At 41.8% G+C, this 17,257-nt stretch overlaps 1 protein-coding gene across 2 annotated transcripts in view; it reads right to left on the bottom strand.

The window, feature by feature from the left end:
* RBMS2 (RNA binding motif single stranded interacting protein 2) overlaps positions 1-8,282 on the bottom strand; it is a 90,376-nt gene extending 82,094 nt beyond the window's left edge. For both annotated transcript variants that reach the window (XM_040425620.1, XM_040425617.1), the window contains exon 1: positions 8,175-8,282. In XM_040425620.1, the coding sequence (XP_040281554.1) occupies positions 8,175-8,240 (66 nt within the window). In that variant the 5' untranslated portion in view covers positions 8,241-8,282. The remainder of the gene's footprint in view (positions 1-8,174) is intronic.
* Between the last annotated feature and the right edge of the window lie 8,975 nt (positions 8,283-17,257).

Here is a 17,257-nt window from a genome sequence, read left to right as displayed (position 1 = left end):
AATGAAATATTAGGTTAGTGACATATGTTTTCATTTGAGATGTGAACTAAGGGGGGAATTTATCATTTGCGGTGGTTTTGGTGTCAGTTTTAAGTCTGTCTTTGTTTTGCGCCAAATTTATGAAATGAAGCAGAGAAATAATATATTTGGTACAAGAGCAATGTGGTGCACACGTACATCTCGCACGTCATAAATGAGACTTAAAGGTGTAATCTGAAATCCTGACCTACCTTTCACTCTACTTCTAAAAGTGTCGAGGATTACCAAATGTCAGAAAAATATGCACCAGATGTTGCACGCGGGCATAACTTGCAACATGTTTACGCCACAAAACTGGCGAATCAAACTTGATAATTGTCCCTCTAAGCCTTTTTCCCACAACTCAACAGATAGGTTTCTTTAAAACTCTGCTCCCTACAATGATATATGTGTATATACCATATACCAGTATACAAAGCAGGAAGCAAATGTATACTTGTGTGACAAACTATACAGAGCCCTTCTCTCACAGCACACTTTGATCAATCAGGATTTATGAATGTAGTTGTGAGGCTGGAAGAGAGTGGACTTCTAGTGGTGTGGTGGTTGTCTTCTACTAAGGGAACATGTGCAGCATATACAGTATACATGCTTACGGACAGATAAAGAGTAAAAGGACAACCAGGAACGAAGTGGACTCCGTTTGGACAAGATGAAGTCAGTGCCAACATGGAGACAAAGTCATAGATATTTCTTCTTCGTCATTCTGTAACCTTGCCAATGGTTTATCATGGATCAAAGAAAATAATACCTCATTATGGTTCACCTCATTTTCCTGAGAAATAAAGACTATAAAGTGTTTCATCTTGTTCTGGAAAACTAGGCTCAGTATCTGGACCCTGACTAAAACATGGGATTTTCCCAGCGGTCTGTAGAATGACATCACTGTGCGCCTGCCAGCACCGTTCCTTCCAGCACAATATGCTTACTTCCCACTGGGTTCTCCCTGTGACATGTCATTTATTTGGCATTTGGACCTTTTTGGTGAGCCAGGATTGTTGATTTCAGTTTGATATCACAGCGTTATGTTACTAGTGTTACGTTGCTTTCCGCCCCTCTGACAGTGATTTTATCAAGTTGAAATGTCAGCCCCGTTACAACATAGCATTGAATATATCGAGGGTTACTCAACCCTTAACTCTACAAAACATATCATATTAAGTTAACTTAATCCAACTGCAAATTGTGGTATTCCCCAATGTAAAGTGACACTCCGCTGCTGTTCATCTAAACCTACTATTTGTCTTGTAAATCCAGCGCTGCAATACAGCAGAGAACATTTAGTTACCATTGAAATAAAGAATTTATTAGTGATATGAGTAGCTGATACAGTACTGTGTAAAGGTTTTAGGTAGGTGTGGAAAAAAATGCTGCAAAGTAAGAATGCTTCCAAAAATAGAAGTGTAATAAATCAAAGGCCCAAACGGGGGCAAAAAGGAAGCTAAAATATAACTTTTAAAGAATACAATAAAATGTCTGGGTAATACCAGCTATCAAAAAAGACAAAACACATAAACGCCAAGTATTAGAATTCAATATTGGAACTGCAGGGCACCTGAAGTCCTATAGCATATACAGGCAAGATACGTAATAAAAAAGGAACAGTCTTACCAGTTTGAAGTGCTGCCGTTGAGGACGATCAGGCATCCCTCAAGAAACCCTGAAACGTAGTTTTCTAGTCCGACAGGGTCGTGAAGGACTATAAGTGACTGTGAAAGGCGCTCAGTGCAGATAGGATGGGAACAACTATCCCTAGAAACCCCTAAATCACAGGAGGGGGGCTGGGGTAACCCTACCTACCTACCTACACAGAGCACCCGCCCCGAAAGGGCCGACCCCGTCCGGATACCTGTCCCTAGTCCGGACGGAATCCCTGATAAACCCTATAGGATAGTTCCCGACGTGCCACGTTTCATACAATACTCATCAGGAGAATTATTCCCAGGGCTTGATAAGAATGGACAACAATTCCTAAACATCATTGGACCAAGGAGAATGCCGGGGGGTAACGATGTCCCCTAGTGATGGTGAGCCCGTCAGTGGTACGGAACTACCAAATGTGCTGATGCCACACAAAAGAAGAACCCACAGTCCGTGTGGGGAGTCTTGTCCGAGGGCGCCCATAAAAATAGAAGTGTTAACAGTTTAAAATGAAAGGGGTTATCTATTTGATCGGCCGCTATACAATGTACGGTGCTGTGCTTGGTAAGCTGCAAGAAGGCTGCGGCGATCAGAGGAGTGCTAGGCCTTCTCAAACTGCAGATCAGCGGGTGTCCCGAGGATAGGTCATCAGTTACAAATAGTCAGATAACCCCTTTAAATGTATTCTGCAGCAGGACAACAACCCCACAATGTCTTTAAGAACTATCTTCAGTGTAAAGAAGAACAAAGATTCCTGGAAGTAAAGATATGGCCCCACAGAGCTTTGATCTCAACATCATCAAGACTGTCTGGGATTACATAAAGAGACAGAAGGATCTGAGCAAGCCTACATCAACAGAAGATCTGTGGTTAGTTCTCCAAGATATTTGGACCAAGCTCTCTGCTGAGTTCCTTCAAAGACTGTGTGCAAGTGTGCCTAGAAGAACTGATGCTGTTCTGAAGGCAAAGGCTGGTCAGAAGAAATATTGATTTTTATTTACATTTCTCTTTTGTTTATTCACTTTGTATTTTTTTAACTGATAAAAATAAATTAACACTTCTATTTTTGAAAGAATTCTTACTTTGCAGCACTTTACGCCTGCTTAAAACCTTTGCACAGTACCATATATTACACCAATATAGCTATATAAATAGGGCTTGCATTAGCAATGGGCAAACCTGGGCACATGCCCATTGGAGGGACATCACATATACCTGAAACCAAACCATGATATATTGCAATAACCACTACATACACTTCAGATGGAAAGGATATAATAATTACAATTTCTAACCACAATGTCCTTTCCTGACACAGAGACGTCTACCTATTTCTCTAAGACTATAATGTGCAAGAACATGTATACACATCCATATGGTGCTGAAATCTCAGTTTAAGGTCTACCTTGTTGACACTGTACAACACCTATGTAAGACAAATGGGGTTATTTATCAAACTGGTGTAAAGCAGAACTGGCTTAGTTGCCCATAGCAACCAATCGGATTCCATCTTTCATGGAGCAGTCAAAAATGAAAGGTGGAATTTGATTGGTTGCTATGGACAACTAAGCCAGTTCTGCTTTACACTAGTTTCATAAATGACCCCAAAAGTGTCTAGAGCACATCACATCATAGCTGCCTCCGAGTCTACGATATGAAATGTGTATCTTTTTGATGTTCACATTACTACAATGCATATTCACAAGAATAAAGGAGATGCTGTAGAGCAGGGTTCCCCCACCCCAGTCCTCAGGGCCCACCTGCCGGTCAGGATTTGGGAATATCGGAATATCCCATTAGAATGAATACCTGAATGAATCGCCTGCTCAATACTAAGGAAATCCTGAAAACATGACCGGCAGGTGGGCCCTGAGGACTGGAGTTGAGCACCCCTGCTGTAGAGCAATCTTTGAACATACACAGCATAGCCATAAATGAGACAACCGTACTGCTTATGTTACAGCTGAAATGAAATGTTATCTATACAGAGATTTGAAACATCGCACCAGTAGACCAATTTAGAAAGAAATATGACCAAAAAATGGCTAGAGGTCTTCAACTTCTCAACACAGGCCTAAGCTAGGTATATTTTTGTCTATATTCAAGGAAAAAACGTAGGGGGAGATTTATCAAACTGGTGTAACGGAAAGCTGGCTTTATTGCCCATAGCAACCAAACAGATTCCACCTTTCATTTTCCAAAGGAGCTGTGAAAAATAAAAAGTGGAATCTGATTGGTTGCTATGGGCAACTAAGGGCCCTTTCACACTTGCGTTCTTTTCTTCCGGCATAGAGTTCCGTCGTCGGGGCTCTATGCCAGAAGATTCCTGATCAGTTTTATCCTAATGCATTCTGAAAGGAGAGAAATCCGTTCAGGATGCATCAGGATGTCTTCAGTTCCGGACCGGAACGATTTTTGGCGTCCTGGCTGCCATAGTAACACTGAACGCATTTTGAAGACGGATCCGTCTTCAAATGCTTGCAGTTCACATGCGTTTTTCCGGATCCGGCGGGCACCTCCGCCAAATGGAGTACACGCTGGATCCGGACAACGCAAGTGTGAAAGAGCCCTAAGCCAGTTGTCCTATACACCAGTTTTGATAGATCTCCCACATAGAATACAAGCCATGTTAGGTCTGTAATGTCCCTGAGGATCTCAGGTTGAGATACACTTTGGTGCATTCTAAAATCATGGTGAAATAAAACGTACACAGGTAAAGAGTTGTGTAAGATGAAGATATAAACAGTTCTAAGCATTTGTGCCAACAGTTGTCTAATGCAAACACACAAGGCAATAAACACAAAATGATAAAACCACACAATAAAATGTAACTAGTCGTCCTCCGACTCGTCCTACTGTACTGTATTACTAGTTGAATTGAGAAGATGGACGATTTATAGCACATCCACTTGTACAGGCATTTTATGGTTGTGACAATTTCACTAATGAGTGGTTGTACATGAAGCTTTAGGTACATTTTGTGGCAGATAAGACAATTATCGAATTGGAAGACCATTAAAGGGAACCTGTCATCAACTTTTTGCTGACCTCACTGAGGGCAGCATAAAATAGTGACAGAAATGCTGATGTCAGCGGTGTGTCACTCATGAGCTAAAAGTAAGTGGTTGCCGAGAACCAGCATCATAATTACTGCAGCCCAGGCCTTGAAAAGAGTCAAATCTACCTGAGAAGAGTCCTGGTTATTCCTAATCTCCTGCTCTCTCACCCATCTGCGGATGATTGGCAGTTCTCTCCTAGAGAGAAAGGGAGAAAACTAGGTAGAAGCCTGTCAATCATCAGCAGGTGGGCAGGAGAGCAGGACTTCATGAATAACCAGGACTCTTCTCAGGTGTCCGTGACTCTTTTCCAGGCCCCGTCTGCAATGATTGTGTTGTTGGTTCTCGGCAACCACTTATTTTTAAACATTTAAATGACAGACCGCTGAAATCAACTCGCCTGTCTCTACTTTACTCTGCCGTTCGTATGGGCAGCATAAACTTGATGACAGGATCCCTTTAACATGACCAATTGGTCTAAAGAGAAGGCAAAAGTTTGTGCAAGAAGTGTGTGCATAGATAGACCATAACTATAGAGGGTGCAAGGTTTGTGCTTGTAACTGGGTCCTGGAGCCTGAGGGGGCACAAAATGTTCCTCTTTCCATATGAGCAGACCAGTAGTTTAAATGGTAAGTGATAATTGGAAAACCCTGTTACAGATTTTGCATTGGGGCCTAGGAAACTAGGCAGAAGAAGACATTTTAAGGACTAGAGTTTTCATTTAATTTTAGGTGTAATTATTCTTTAATGTTAAGGTAATTATTAAAGAGTCGCTAATTTTTGAGAAAAACTTTGACATGTCATACAGACATGTCAAAGTTTTTGATCGTAGAGGGTTTGAGTGCTAAGATCCCCATAGATCAAAGAGAGAGAATCGATCACTTCTCTCTGCTCATGGTACAGAAGTGAAATGGGGCCATATTTCTATTGAGTCCTTCTCACATGCTCTCCTGCAGTGAGGACAGAGCGCATGATATTCAACGCTTATCTCTCCTCGTTCTAGGGCAGGGGTAGGCAACCTCCGGCACTGCAGCTGTTGAGAAACTACAACTCCCAGCATACATACTTGCTCCGCTCTCCTCAGAACTCCCATATACAGTAAGTGAAAGGAGCATGCTGGGAAATTAAGTTTCACAAGAGCTGGAGTGCCGAAGGTTGCTGATCCCTGTTCTAGGAAATGGTGGGGGTCTCAGCACTTGGCTACCCACCGATCAAAACATTTGATAAGTCTCTATGCCATATCAAAAGTTTTTTGAAAACTCAGTGAGACTTTAAACTGAAATATGATCCAGATGTATTTAGATGTATGTGTTATCAGTATAAAATTATTGAATGATTTATGTATTTGCATTATATGTGGTACTTTTGTACTGTTTTATATATTTGCGTTAGAAACATTATGGCCCTGATTTATCAACAAGGGCCGAATTGATGTTTGTCTTCACGCTTGTCTATAGAAACATAGAATGTGTCGACAGATAAGAACTATTTGGCCCATCTAGTCTGCCCAATATACTGAGTACTATGGATAGCCCTTGGCCCTATCTTATATGAAGGATGGCCGTATGCCTATGTCTATCTGGTCCATGCACCAAATTTATGAAAGTGGCACACAGAACTTGATAAATTTAGCACAGGCAAGCTTTCACATTCTGACTTATTTTCACTGCCAGAGCTATGACAGGTCAGGAGAGGAGTACAGTTGTGTCTATTTTGGGGGACTTTTCCAAAGGTCCCAATAATACATAAGGCCAAAAACCAACACACTCCACTGGAAAGCCCCAAAAATTTATGAATTTCTGAAATGGCCTTTTAGCAGGCACAAAAAATAACTTTGGCCTGTCGCAGACTGTTGATAAATTTGTCTTACGAGTAAAACGACAGAAAAGCCACCATTTACACCAAAATAAAGACAAAACCAGTTTGAGAAATCGGCGCCTATATTTATGACTAGAACACCTAAATCACTCGAAGGGGTTTTCCGATACTTTTATACTGATGACCTATCTCTGTGATGGCTATCCTCCGGCACTCCAGCTGTGGTAAAACTACGACTCCCAAGATGTACACTTGCTTGGCTGTTCTCAGAACTCCATAGAAATTAATGGAGTGTGCTGGGAGTCGTAGTTTTACCACAGCTGGAGTGCCGGAGGTTAGCCATCACTGACCTATCTGAACAGGTCTTCAGTATCTGATTGGTGGGGGTACGACACCCAGAACCCCCTCTGATGAGCTGTTTGAGATGGCATTGGTGCTTGCAGTAGCGCCACGGCCTTCTCACAGTTCACCAGTCACAGCGCCGTCCATTGTACAGCGGCTGTGCCTGGTATCACAGCTCAGCCCCAGCTGCGCCTACGCCATGTGACCAATGAACGTGATGTCACATGTCCTAGGCTAAGCTGCCAAAAGGTCAGCCTTCTCAAACAGCTGATCGGCGCAGGTCCCGCGTGCCGGACCCCCAATGATCGAGTACTGATGACCTATTCAGAAGATACATCAGTTTAAAAAGACAGTGTGAAGTATTTTTATATACACATCCATACATACGTATAGGACGCACTTGACGCCCTTGAATCTAGTCTCCCTGAGAATCTAAGTAATTGACCCTTTTATTGCCGCAGTATTTGCTACCATGGATAACACAGGGTTGGACGATACGATGATAAATTCATAGGGTTGCATCTTCTTTTAGATCCAGGGGGAAATGCCCCTAGTAGGCCTCACGTGCTGCCCTGTAGATGATACATTGGTACCCTTAACCTTTCTTTATGTAGCATCGGTTCCGTAAGTCTATTTGCTATCATGTTATAAATCTGTGTTGCGGTGCCGTTGCCAGCATGCACACAGTAGTCCGCACTAGTCTTTATTCTTCTCGATACATTGTCTAGTTTCTATTTTGTCACACTGTTATTCCTTTTACGTTGTGTGTCTTCTACTTGCACAGCCTGTGTCTCTCCCTCTCTCTCTCTTTCCTGTCTGCCTCTGGGTGCGCCTCTCTCCCTGTGAATGCCCTTCCTCTGTGCCTCTCTCAATGTTACTTCCAAATCATCCAGCTCCATAGGCGCACACATCACACACCGCAAGCCGCACAGTCCACACAGCCGCACGACACACAATGACGCTGACAATATACCGTAATCTACTTCTACTATTTGGCAGGGTTTGGCTATATTGTAACCAAAGCCAAGACGTACATGAAGGCAATGATGTCGGCTTCCTGCTCAGCCCCATATACATGTATGCAGTGATCCGACCGGCGGGCACCTACTGACAGAAGTGCACCACACACCAATAAGTCCCCCGCCTTCTACAAGGGTAAACTGATTCCCAGACAAATCATTTGTGAACCATTTTAAAGGGCTAGCACAGGCCTGTCAGTAAATGTGCGAGTGCGCAGGTAGAGCAGGGGTACAAGACAAGTATGGTCAGCAGGGTTACCTTCTTATGGCTCCTGGTATAGCTGAAAGAGGCGATCCCTGCCCTTGGAGGGACAGACAGCAGCATTTTTCCTTTAAGGTACAGGGAGATGGGACACAGGAGACTGGCAGTTCTGTCCAGCCCTCTGACGTAACACAGCCTATAGTAGAGGTCTGCAGGGTCCTAGTGCCCTCTGTGGGTAAAGCCAGGGAGTGAGGAGGAGGGGGGATTCTAAGTTTAACCTTTTCCTCCCTATTGAATTTTGCTTTGTTGCTTCCTGAAAGGCATTACATTTTTAGCGGCAAAAATTTTCATTTTTATTTTCAGCTGTGGGTGTGTATATTCTGGTGACGCCAGGGGAATTATTACCTTCCGATATTAAGAGAATACATTTATTATTCGTGTTAAAAGGTGGATGTTTGATAAAAGAGTCAATATATTAGTAAGAAGAAGTTATAGCTTTAGGCCTGCACGTTGCCGCATTGCGGACCGCATTTGCGGATCTGCAATACACTGGCGCTGTTCCGGGGGCATTCCGCATCACGGATGCGGACCCATCCCATTTACTTCAATGGGTCCGCAAATCCGGAGATGCCGATAGGTGTGGAATGGAAGCACGGAACGGAACCCTACGGAAGCACTACGGAGTGCTTCCGTGGGTTTTCGTCCCGTACTTCCGTTCCGCAAAAAGATAGAACATGTCCTATCTTTTTGCAGAACGGGCGGATCGCGGCCCCATTAAAGTGAATGGGTCTGCGATCCACTGCGGCTGCTCCACAGTCGGTGTTCGTGCATTGCGGCCCGCAAATTTGCGGCCACGGCGCGCACACGTTCGCGTGCAGGAGGCCTTAGGTAAATGAAGATTAAACAATTCAAAGTAAGTCTACATGCACACGAACGTTGTTTGTTTCCGTGTCCGTTCCGTTTTTCTAGCGGATAGGATGCAGACCTATTCATTTCAATGCACCGTGGGCTGTCCGCATCAGTATGTCCGTTCCGTAGCCTAGCCAAAAAAATAGAACATGTCCTATTCTTGTCTGTTTTAGGCATTGTTACAATAGATCCGCAAACAAAAAAAAAAAAACGGGTGTTATACGGATGTCATCCGTTTTTTTTTTTGCAGATATGCAATTTGCGGACCGCAAAACACATACGATTGTCTGCATGTAGCCTAAATGAAAAGTTCCAGTAGGGAAAGACATAGTAAATAATAAATAAAAAAACGCATCCTACGATAGCAGAGGGTGTGTGTAGGGTTAAAACATATACAGATACAGCGTAGGTCAGTAAAATAAATGCAGATGGAGCAGAAATAGCTGAAATCCATGGACGGACATGCAAAAGAGCAATAACAGATAATAAATATATATACATACATACAGATGAAGCAGCATATTAGATGCATTATACTAATGTAGCAGAGCTGACTAGGCACACAAAACACACATATATACAGGTGTAGCAAAGCATCTGACACTTGTGGTTTACATAGGATTGCAGGTAAAACCTATTCTGTCATTTTAACTTAAATTTGGGGCTCAATTTTGGATTTTCTACATTGTCAGTAGATCTACAATCATTTGGACTGCAGTTATAAATCAAGAACAAATAAATAAAATGTATTCTGGGAGTAAATAATGAAGGTTCCTATTGAATGACAGCAAGCAGAGATCTCGGAAACCTTTTCTGTAATACATAGAATATCCTTTATTTGCAGAAAATGTAAAATCTTATTAATAAACGGCCGTCTATCATTTTCTCGTAATGATGCCCAATGTTATTTCCATTTCCATAATATCACTGACAGAACTATTCCAAGTGGAATACATTTTTTTTAGTTTTACATGGTGCGATGTATAGCAAAGTTTGCTATGTATTGACATTATTGGGGGGGGGAAAAATTACTTTAAAAATTAAAAATGTTTATTTTGGGGCATTTGAATCAATGCATAAATCCTAAATGAAAACCAATGGAAACTACTGACAACCTCCACTATAACACAGTGCACACAGCTATACGGTTGTCTTCATATCATTAGGTAACAATTGCGGTTAGTTAAAGATTTAGTAACTGAAAGGATCCGTATTTTACTGTGAAAAGCGCAATGATGATTGTGACGAGAGGTGAACAATTAGTAAATGACCTAAACCGGGTTTCAGATTTATGTAAATAAATGTTATTCATTTTAAAAGGAAAACTTGTATAGTTTTCCTATATGCTTTCTTTAACAGTCCTGGCTTTGAAGATCTCTGCTTGCTGTCAGTTTATAGGAACTTTCAAAGTTAACTTTTTTCCTTTCACTGGAAGAGCTGTGTCTTGTAATAAGCCGTGTGTCTGTCACATCCAATGGGAATAATAAAATAATAAAGGTTTCTATTGAATGGCAGCAAGCAGAGAATTTGCATTAAAAAAAACTATTTAAAATGTATTATCAGCAAATGATGAATAAAATGTAAATGACCAGTTCTAATCATAAGAAATGCACCAAGTGTGTCACATTATACCAGTCCAGTGACCAATATGGATGACCTATATTACATCTTTGACAGGACGTACCCCCCATAAGTTCTACTTGGGGCTTAGTAAAAGTACATCATCAGTACAGTAAAATTCCTTGTGGGACCTAATAGGTACCAGATTATCAAATATTCTGGATTATTTCAGGGCCACAGGAAACTATCCAAAACTCACTTTGCATGGGCGGAGAAGCCAGAGAGCCCCAAATTAATGTTACTGCTGAATCTTCTTCAGATAGTCTTCTGAAATTCCAGATAATATTGCAGTTCTGTCCTGGAAATAAGTGGCAGATTAACAAAACTTCTTGGATTATCAGAAGGAATTTCCTTCTGCATGTATATCCATGTATGCATTTTTGGGGTCATTTATCAAACTGGTGTAGAGTAGAACTGGCTTAGTTGCCCATAGCAACCAGATTCCACCTTTCATTTTCCAAAGGAGCTGTCAAAAATGAAAGGTGGAATCTGATTGGTTGCTACGGGCAACTAAGCCAGTTCTACTCTACACCAGTTTCATAAATGACCCCATTTGAGTCTGTTTTCCTTCACCATGAGCTCCATTAGAAGCCCATTGGCTACCTGTGCCAGTAACATGTCGGAAGGGTAAAGCCAGAAAGAAAGGCTTCATTGTTCAACCGTAACCTAAACTAACTTTTTCTGCAGTTGACCCTATATTGTAGATATTACGTGCCTTATAGAATGTGTAAAATAATGAGAAAATACTATGTTCTCTACGTACAACCCATTTCAAGTGCAAGTGACATATCACAGGTTTTGATAGGTAGGGGTCTGAGTGCTGAGACCTCCGATGATTGCTAAAATGAGGGGTTAGGAACGTTCACACGGAGCGCGGTCTCTCCTCACTGCAGGAGACGGACACGAGATGGGCCCCTAGACTTTCCATTAAACCCATCTTCATCAGCCGGGGCAGACAGAACATCTAACTTCTTGTTTTAGCTATCGGAGGAGGTCTCAGCACTCGGACCCCCACCGATCAAAACCTTTTAGATGTCACAATGACATATCAAAAGTTTTATGAAAGTACAGGTGCACTTTACGTAATTGTGATGAAAGAACCAGCTTGTATAGCTCTTTTGGGAAGCTCCGGTTGAGCTGTGGAGTCAGCATTGTATTAAATGGCCATGTCAGTATAATTGGTATTCAGGTGTTGACTTTACCTTTCCATGTGCTGCCAAGGAAATGTATCCAGACGAATGCAATAAAACTTGTCTATGTTCCGTCAGCTAAAAATGGACAATTTTAAACGGACCGCCAACAAATGGCAAAAATTGGAACAAAGTAGTACATGGTCTATACCAGGGATCAGCAACCTCCAGCACTCCAGCTGTTCAGAAACTACAACTCCCAGAATGCTTTATTCACTTCTGTGGGAGTTAGAAGAACAGCCAAGCATGTTTGCATGCTGGGAGTTGTAGTTTCACAGCACCTACAGTGCCGAAGGTTGCTGATCCCTGGTCTATACAATGGTCTTAATGATGAACAATAAAGGAGAGAATAGCCTTTTGTTTTCTCATTCATTCTATTTCCATCTGTCGTGTTAGAAATATGGTAGAATATGTAATGATCAATGCTACATTTAAATGATAAGATGAAATATGAGATAGTTAAGCACGGTCTGAATGATGAGAGCATCCTATAAAAAGTATACAATAGCCAAATATCTAAACTATAATATCTAAAACTTTATTAGGCTACTTTCACACTTGCGTTCAGAGCGGGTCCGTCTGATGTCTGCACAGACGGATCCGCTCCTATAATGCAGACGTTTGTATCCGTTCAGAATGGATCCGTCTGCATTATAGTTTAGAAAAAATTCTAAGTGTGAAAGTAGCCTGAACGGATCCGTCCAGACTTTACATTGAAAGTCAATGGGGGACGGATCCGTTTGAAAATTGAGCCATATAATGTCATCTTCAAACGGATCCGTCCCCATTGACTTACATTGTAAGTCTGGACGGATCCGCTTGCCTCCGCACGGCCAGGAGGACCCCCGAACGCTGCAAGCAGCGTTCAGGTGTCCGCCTGCTGAGCGGAACGGAGGCTGAACGCTGCCAGACTGATGCATTCTGAGCGGATCCGCGTCCACTCAGAATGCATTAGGGCAGTACGGATGCGTTCGGGGCCGCTTGTGAGCCCCTTCAAACGGAGCTCACAAGCGGAGCCCTGAACGCAAGTGTGAAAGTAGCCTAACAAGGTAACATTTGACCAAAAATGTTACCAGAAAATAATAATATCCTAATTATAATGCATCTATTTAATAATAATTAAAAATTGTGAATTTTCCCATTTATAAGGATTCCTCTGTTCCAGCTTGTATATTTATACAACTATATTAAAGAGGCATTCCATTCCTATAAAGTGATGGCATATCTCTAGGATGCACTGGTTTAGTATAGCATCTCCTTCACCGTTTACCCTCCACAGTGGCACGCCAGCCATCTTCTGTGTAGGGAATTGCAGCACAACCTCATTCAAATAAGTCTGATACAGGTGGTGTGAGGTTGCAGCGACAACTGGACCCCAGGTGTGAGAGGGGGCCCAATATATCAGAAATGGAATGGCATGTGGTAGAGGAGGCCATTTTAAAGATTTTCAATCTGGTGTTGTGTTGCTTTTTGTGAACTACTCTTATTGACAGCAGAAGCACAGAAGCAAAAAGAGCTGTGGTTTGGAGAAGTCATGGGACAACTATCTTGTCTTTCCCTGAAAGATATGAGAACTTAGTATTTTCTATTATACTACAGAGATCTTCAGCATCTACAGTCGTGGCCAAAAGTTTTGAGAATTACATAAATATTGGAAATTGAAAAAGTTGCTGCTTAAGTTTTTATAATAGCAATTTGCATATACTCCAGAATGTTATGAAGAGTGATCAGATGAATTGCATAGTCCTTCTTTGCCATGAAAATTTACTTAATTCCAAAAAAAACTTTCCACTGCATTTCATTGCTGTCATTAAAGGACCTGCTGAGATCATTTCAGTAATCGTCTTGTTAACTCAGGTGAGAATGTTGACGAACACAAGGCTGGAGATCATTATGTCAGGCTGATTGGGTTAAAATGGCAGACTTGACATGTTAAAAGGAGGGTGATACTTGAAATCATTGTTCTTCCATTGTTAACCATGGTGACCTGCAAAGAAACGCGTGCAGCCATCATTGCGTTGCATAAAAATGGCTTCACAGGCAAGGATATTGTGGCTACTAAGATTGCACCTCAATCAACAATTTATAGGATCATCAAGAACTTCAAGGAAAGAGGTTCAATTCTTGTTAAGAAGGCTTCAGGGCGTCCAAGAAAGACCAGCAAGCGCCAGGATCGTCTCCTAAAGAGGATTCAGCTGCTGGATCGGAGTGTCACCAGTGCAGAGCTTGCTCAGGAATGGCAGCAGGCAGGTGTGAGCGCATCTGCACGCACAGTGAGGCGAAGACTTTTGGAAGATGGCCTGGTGTCAAGAAGGGCAGCAAAGAAGCCACTTCTCTCCCAAAAAAACATCAGGGACAGATTGATCTTCTGCAGAAAGTATGGTGAATGGACTGCTGAGGACTGGGGCAAAGTCATATTCTCCGATGAAGCCTCTTTCCGATTGTTTGGGGCATCTGGAAAAAGGCTTGTCTGGAGAAGAAAAGGTGAGCGCTACCATCAGTCCTGTGTCATGCCAACAGTAAAGCATCCTGAGACCATTCATGTGTGGGGTTGCTTCTCATCCAAGGGAGTGGGCTCACTCACAATTTTTCCCAAAAACACAGTCATGAATAAAGAATGGTACCAAAACACCCTCCAACAGCAACTTCTTCCAACAATCCAACAACAGTTTGGTGAAGAACAATGCATTTTCCAGCACGATGGAGCACCGTGCCATAAGGCAAAAGTGATAACTAAGTGGCTCGGGGACCAAAATGTTGACATTTTGGGTCCATGGCCTGGAAACTCCCCAGATCTTAATCCCATTGAGAACTTGTGGTCAATCCTCAAGAGGCGGGTGGACAAACAAAAACCCACTAATTCTGACAAACTCCAAGAAGTGATTATGAAAGAATGGGTTGCTATCAGTCAGGAATTGGCCCAGAAGTTGATTGAGAGCATGCCCAGTCGAATTGCAGAGGTCCTGAAAAAGAAGGGCCAACACTGCAAATACTGACTCTTTGGATAAATGTCATGTAATTGTCGATAAAAGCCTTTGAAACGTATGAAGTGCGTGTAATTATATTTCACTACATCACAGAAACAACTGAAACAAAGATCTAAAAGCAGTTTAGCAGCAAACTTTGTGAAAACTAATATTTGTGTCATTCTCAAAACTTTTGGCCACGACTGTACACAGAGGACTCTTATACCTTGTGATAATATTTATACATTATATCTAGTTTATATGACATGTTTGAAACACTCTTGAAAGTCCTCTTTTGTCCAAAATTGGAAATGGGTCAGTCTCTCACTTGTGATGAGCTGAAGAAAGTTAAGGCTGTATTACAAGCCAAGTGGCAGACGACTGTCTGGAGGGAAGTGTTCCCTCCCGGCAATCGCTTGCTTGCTAGTGGAGGAGACCGCTGCTGTTACATGCAGCGATCTCCTCCGCAGCATGGGGAGGATCGATCACTATGCCATCACTCTTTGCCATGCTGTATAGTGGTTTGCTGGCGGCAGATTGTTAATAGTCTTAGACATCACAATCTGCCGCCTGCAAACAATAATTTTTTAACATGTCAAAAGATTTGGACTGCCCGATGAGCAAACGGCAGCAGTATTACACTGCAAGATGATCGCTCACAAGAGGTCATTCGAACACTCGTTAGCGATCATCTGCCGAAAAGTCGTCAGGTGAAATACAGGCTTTAGTGGGACTGATTCCTTTTTATGGTCTACTTTCTGTCCTACTCAGGTAAATGGTGCATAAAAGATGGTTTCATTACCTATGACTAATTGACTTTCATATATAATACATTTCCCCTAAAGAATATTGAACATCACAAACTTGTCAAGAACAGACGAACAGTAGTTTAACTTACTTAGATCAGACTCTACTGAGGAAAGCTTATTATACGTTTCCAATGAATCAAGCATCATGAGGTACCTAAATAGTAAAGCTTTAAGATGCATTTTATTTTTTGTACGTTTTAGTAAGGACATTGATTTTAAGTGATTTTATAATATACTTTATGCAGACTTTCATTACAAAACATCATTACAAGTGTCCTCTTAAAAATTTAATCTTCAGCATCTACTGAATGCTGAAGACAACTAACTTTAGGATGTTTCTCAGCCTGCCTCTCCTCTCCCTGCCCCAGCTACTGCCCTGCTCTGCCTGGAACGTTCCTGGTTAGTTAGTAACCGCCAAGAAGATAGAGGAGAGCGGGGCTGCCAATGATCAGCACTCACAGTAAGTATACAGGGACACAGACAGAAGGCTATAAAAAGCCAAAGACTTCTGCCTGAGTTCCTGTACACTTACGGTCAGCCCTCATAGCTGGCAATCCTGCTCTTCTCTATTTGCTTGGTGCTTACCAACTAACCATGAACACACTGGGAAGCTAGAGGGGAGCAGGACTGTCAGCAATCAGAATTGGCAGCAGATGATTCAGGCAGGGAAACTTAGTAAAATCATAGGGAGGAGTATATCATAAGTAATTTTTTGTCAGTTTTTATTGAGTATACATTGCCATAATCTGGGCCAAATGTATTAAATGCAGCATGATGTTTGATGAATTTGTCCGCTTTTTAAATATTGATGACCTCTCCTCAAGTGTACAGGAAGGAGCCTTCCCATAGAAGTGAATGGGACTAGGTGTAATTACTGTACATCTGCTCGCCGCTGCAATGTCGACAGCAAGCAGGTAAACATTAAAGGGAAGGCAGCGCTTGCATGATCACAGCTTTCTCGTCAAACAGCTGATCGTCAGGTGTCCAACATCTGTCACCCCCCTGATATTTATGACCTATCCTGAGGATAGGTAATCAATATTACAAAACCCCTTTAAGTCTATCACTTCTGTCTTGAGATGTTACTAAACTTTCTATGCCACCTCCTTACTTGATTAAGATTGAGACCATTTTTCCAACTTTTTCAAATTTGGCTTAAAATAGCTAGACAGGCTAACCACACCCACTTTCCCACCTACTTTTCAAAATGAGCGATTGGTGTAAAAAATGCAAAATGTTGCAAAGTTTTTGTGCAAATAAACCCGAAAAGTCACAAATCCCAATTTTGTGACTTTTTAAGCCAGAATTCTGGAGTGCAGGGTTTGATAATTTTTCTTTATATTCTTTTTAGTAAAATATATTACAGTTGTGGAGGCAGCAGCTGAGGCAGAAAGAGGATAGGCAGGCTGACAGTTAGACAGAATTTCCTTAGCAGCCCTGAGAGTATTGCCAAGAGAACACTTTATATTCAGTTTTCTAATAAAAGTACACCTAATTCCCTAACAGAGTTTATTACAAAATCACCATCTCTAAACATTAAAAAATGAAACGTAAATTACACTTTAAGGATCACAAGTTTGCAGGTAAACAAAAAAGTAAAAAATTATGGAAATAGAATAAAATGTATTTAACAACATTTTCTCTTC

Source organism: Bufo bufo, chromosome 3 (assembly GCF_905171765.1).
Source record: "Bufo bufo chromosome 3, aBufBuf1.1, whole genome shotgun sequence".
NCBI classification, from domain to species: Eukaryota; Metazoa; Chordata; class Amphibia; order Anura; family Bufonidae; genus Bufo; species Bufo bufo.
Note: the sequence above shows the minus strand (reverse complement) of the source record. Positions and strands in the feature narration are given on the sequence as shown.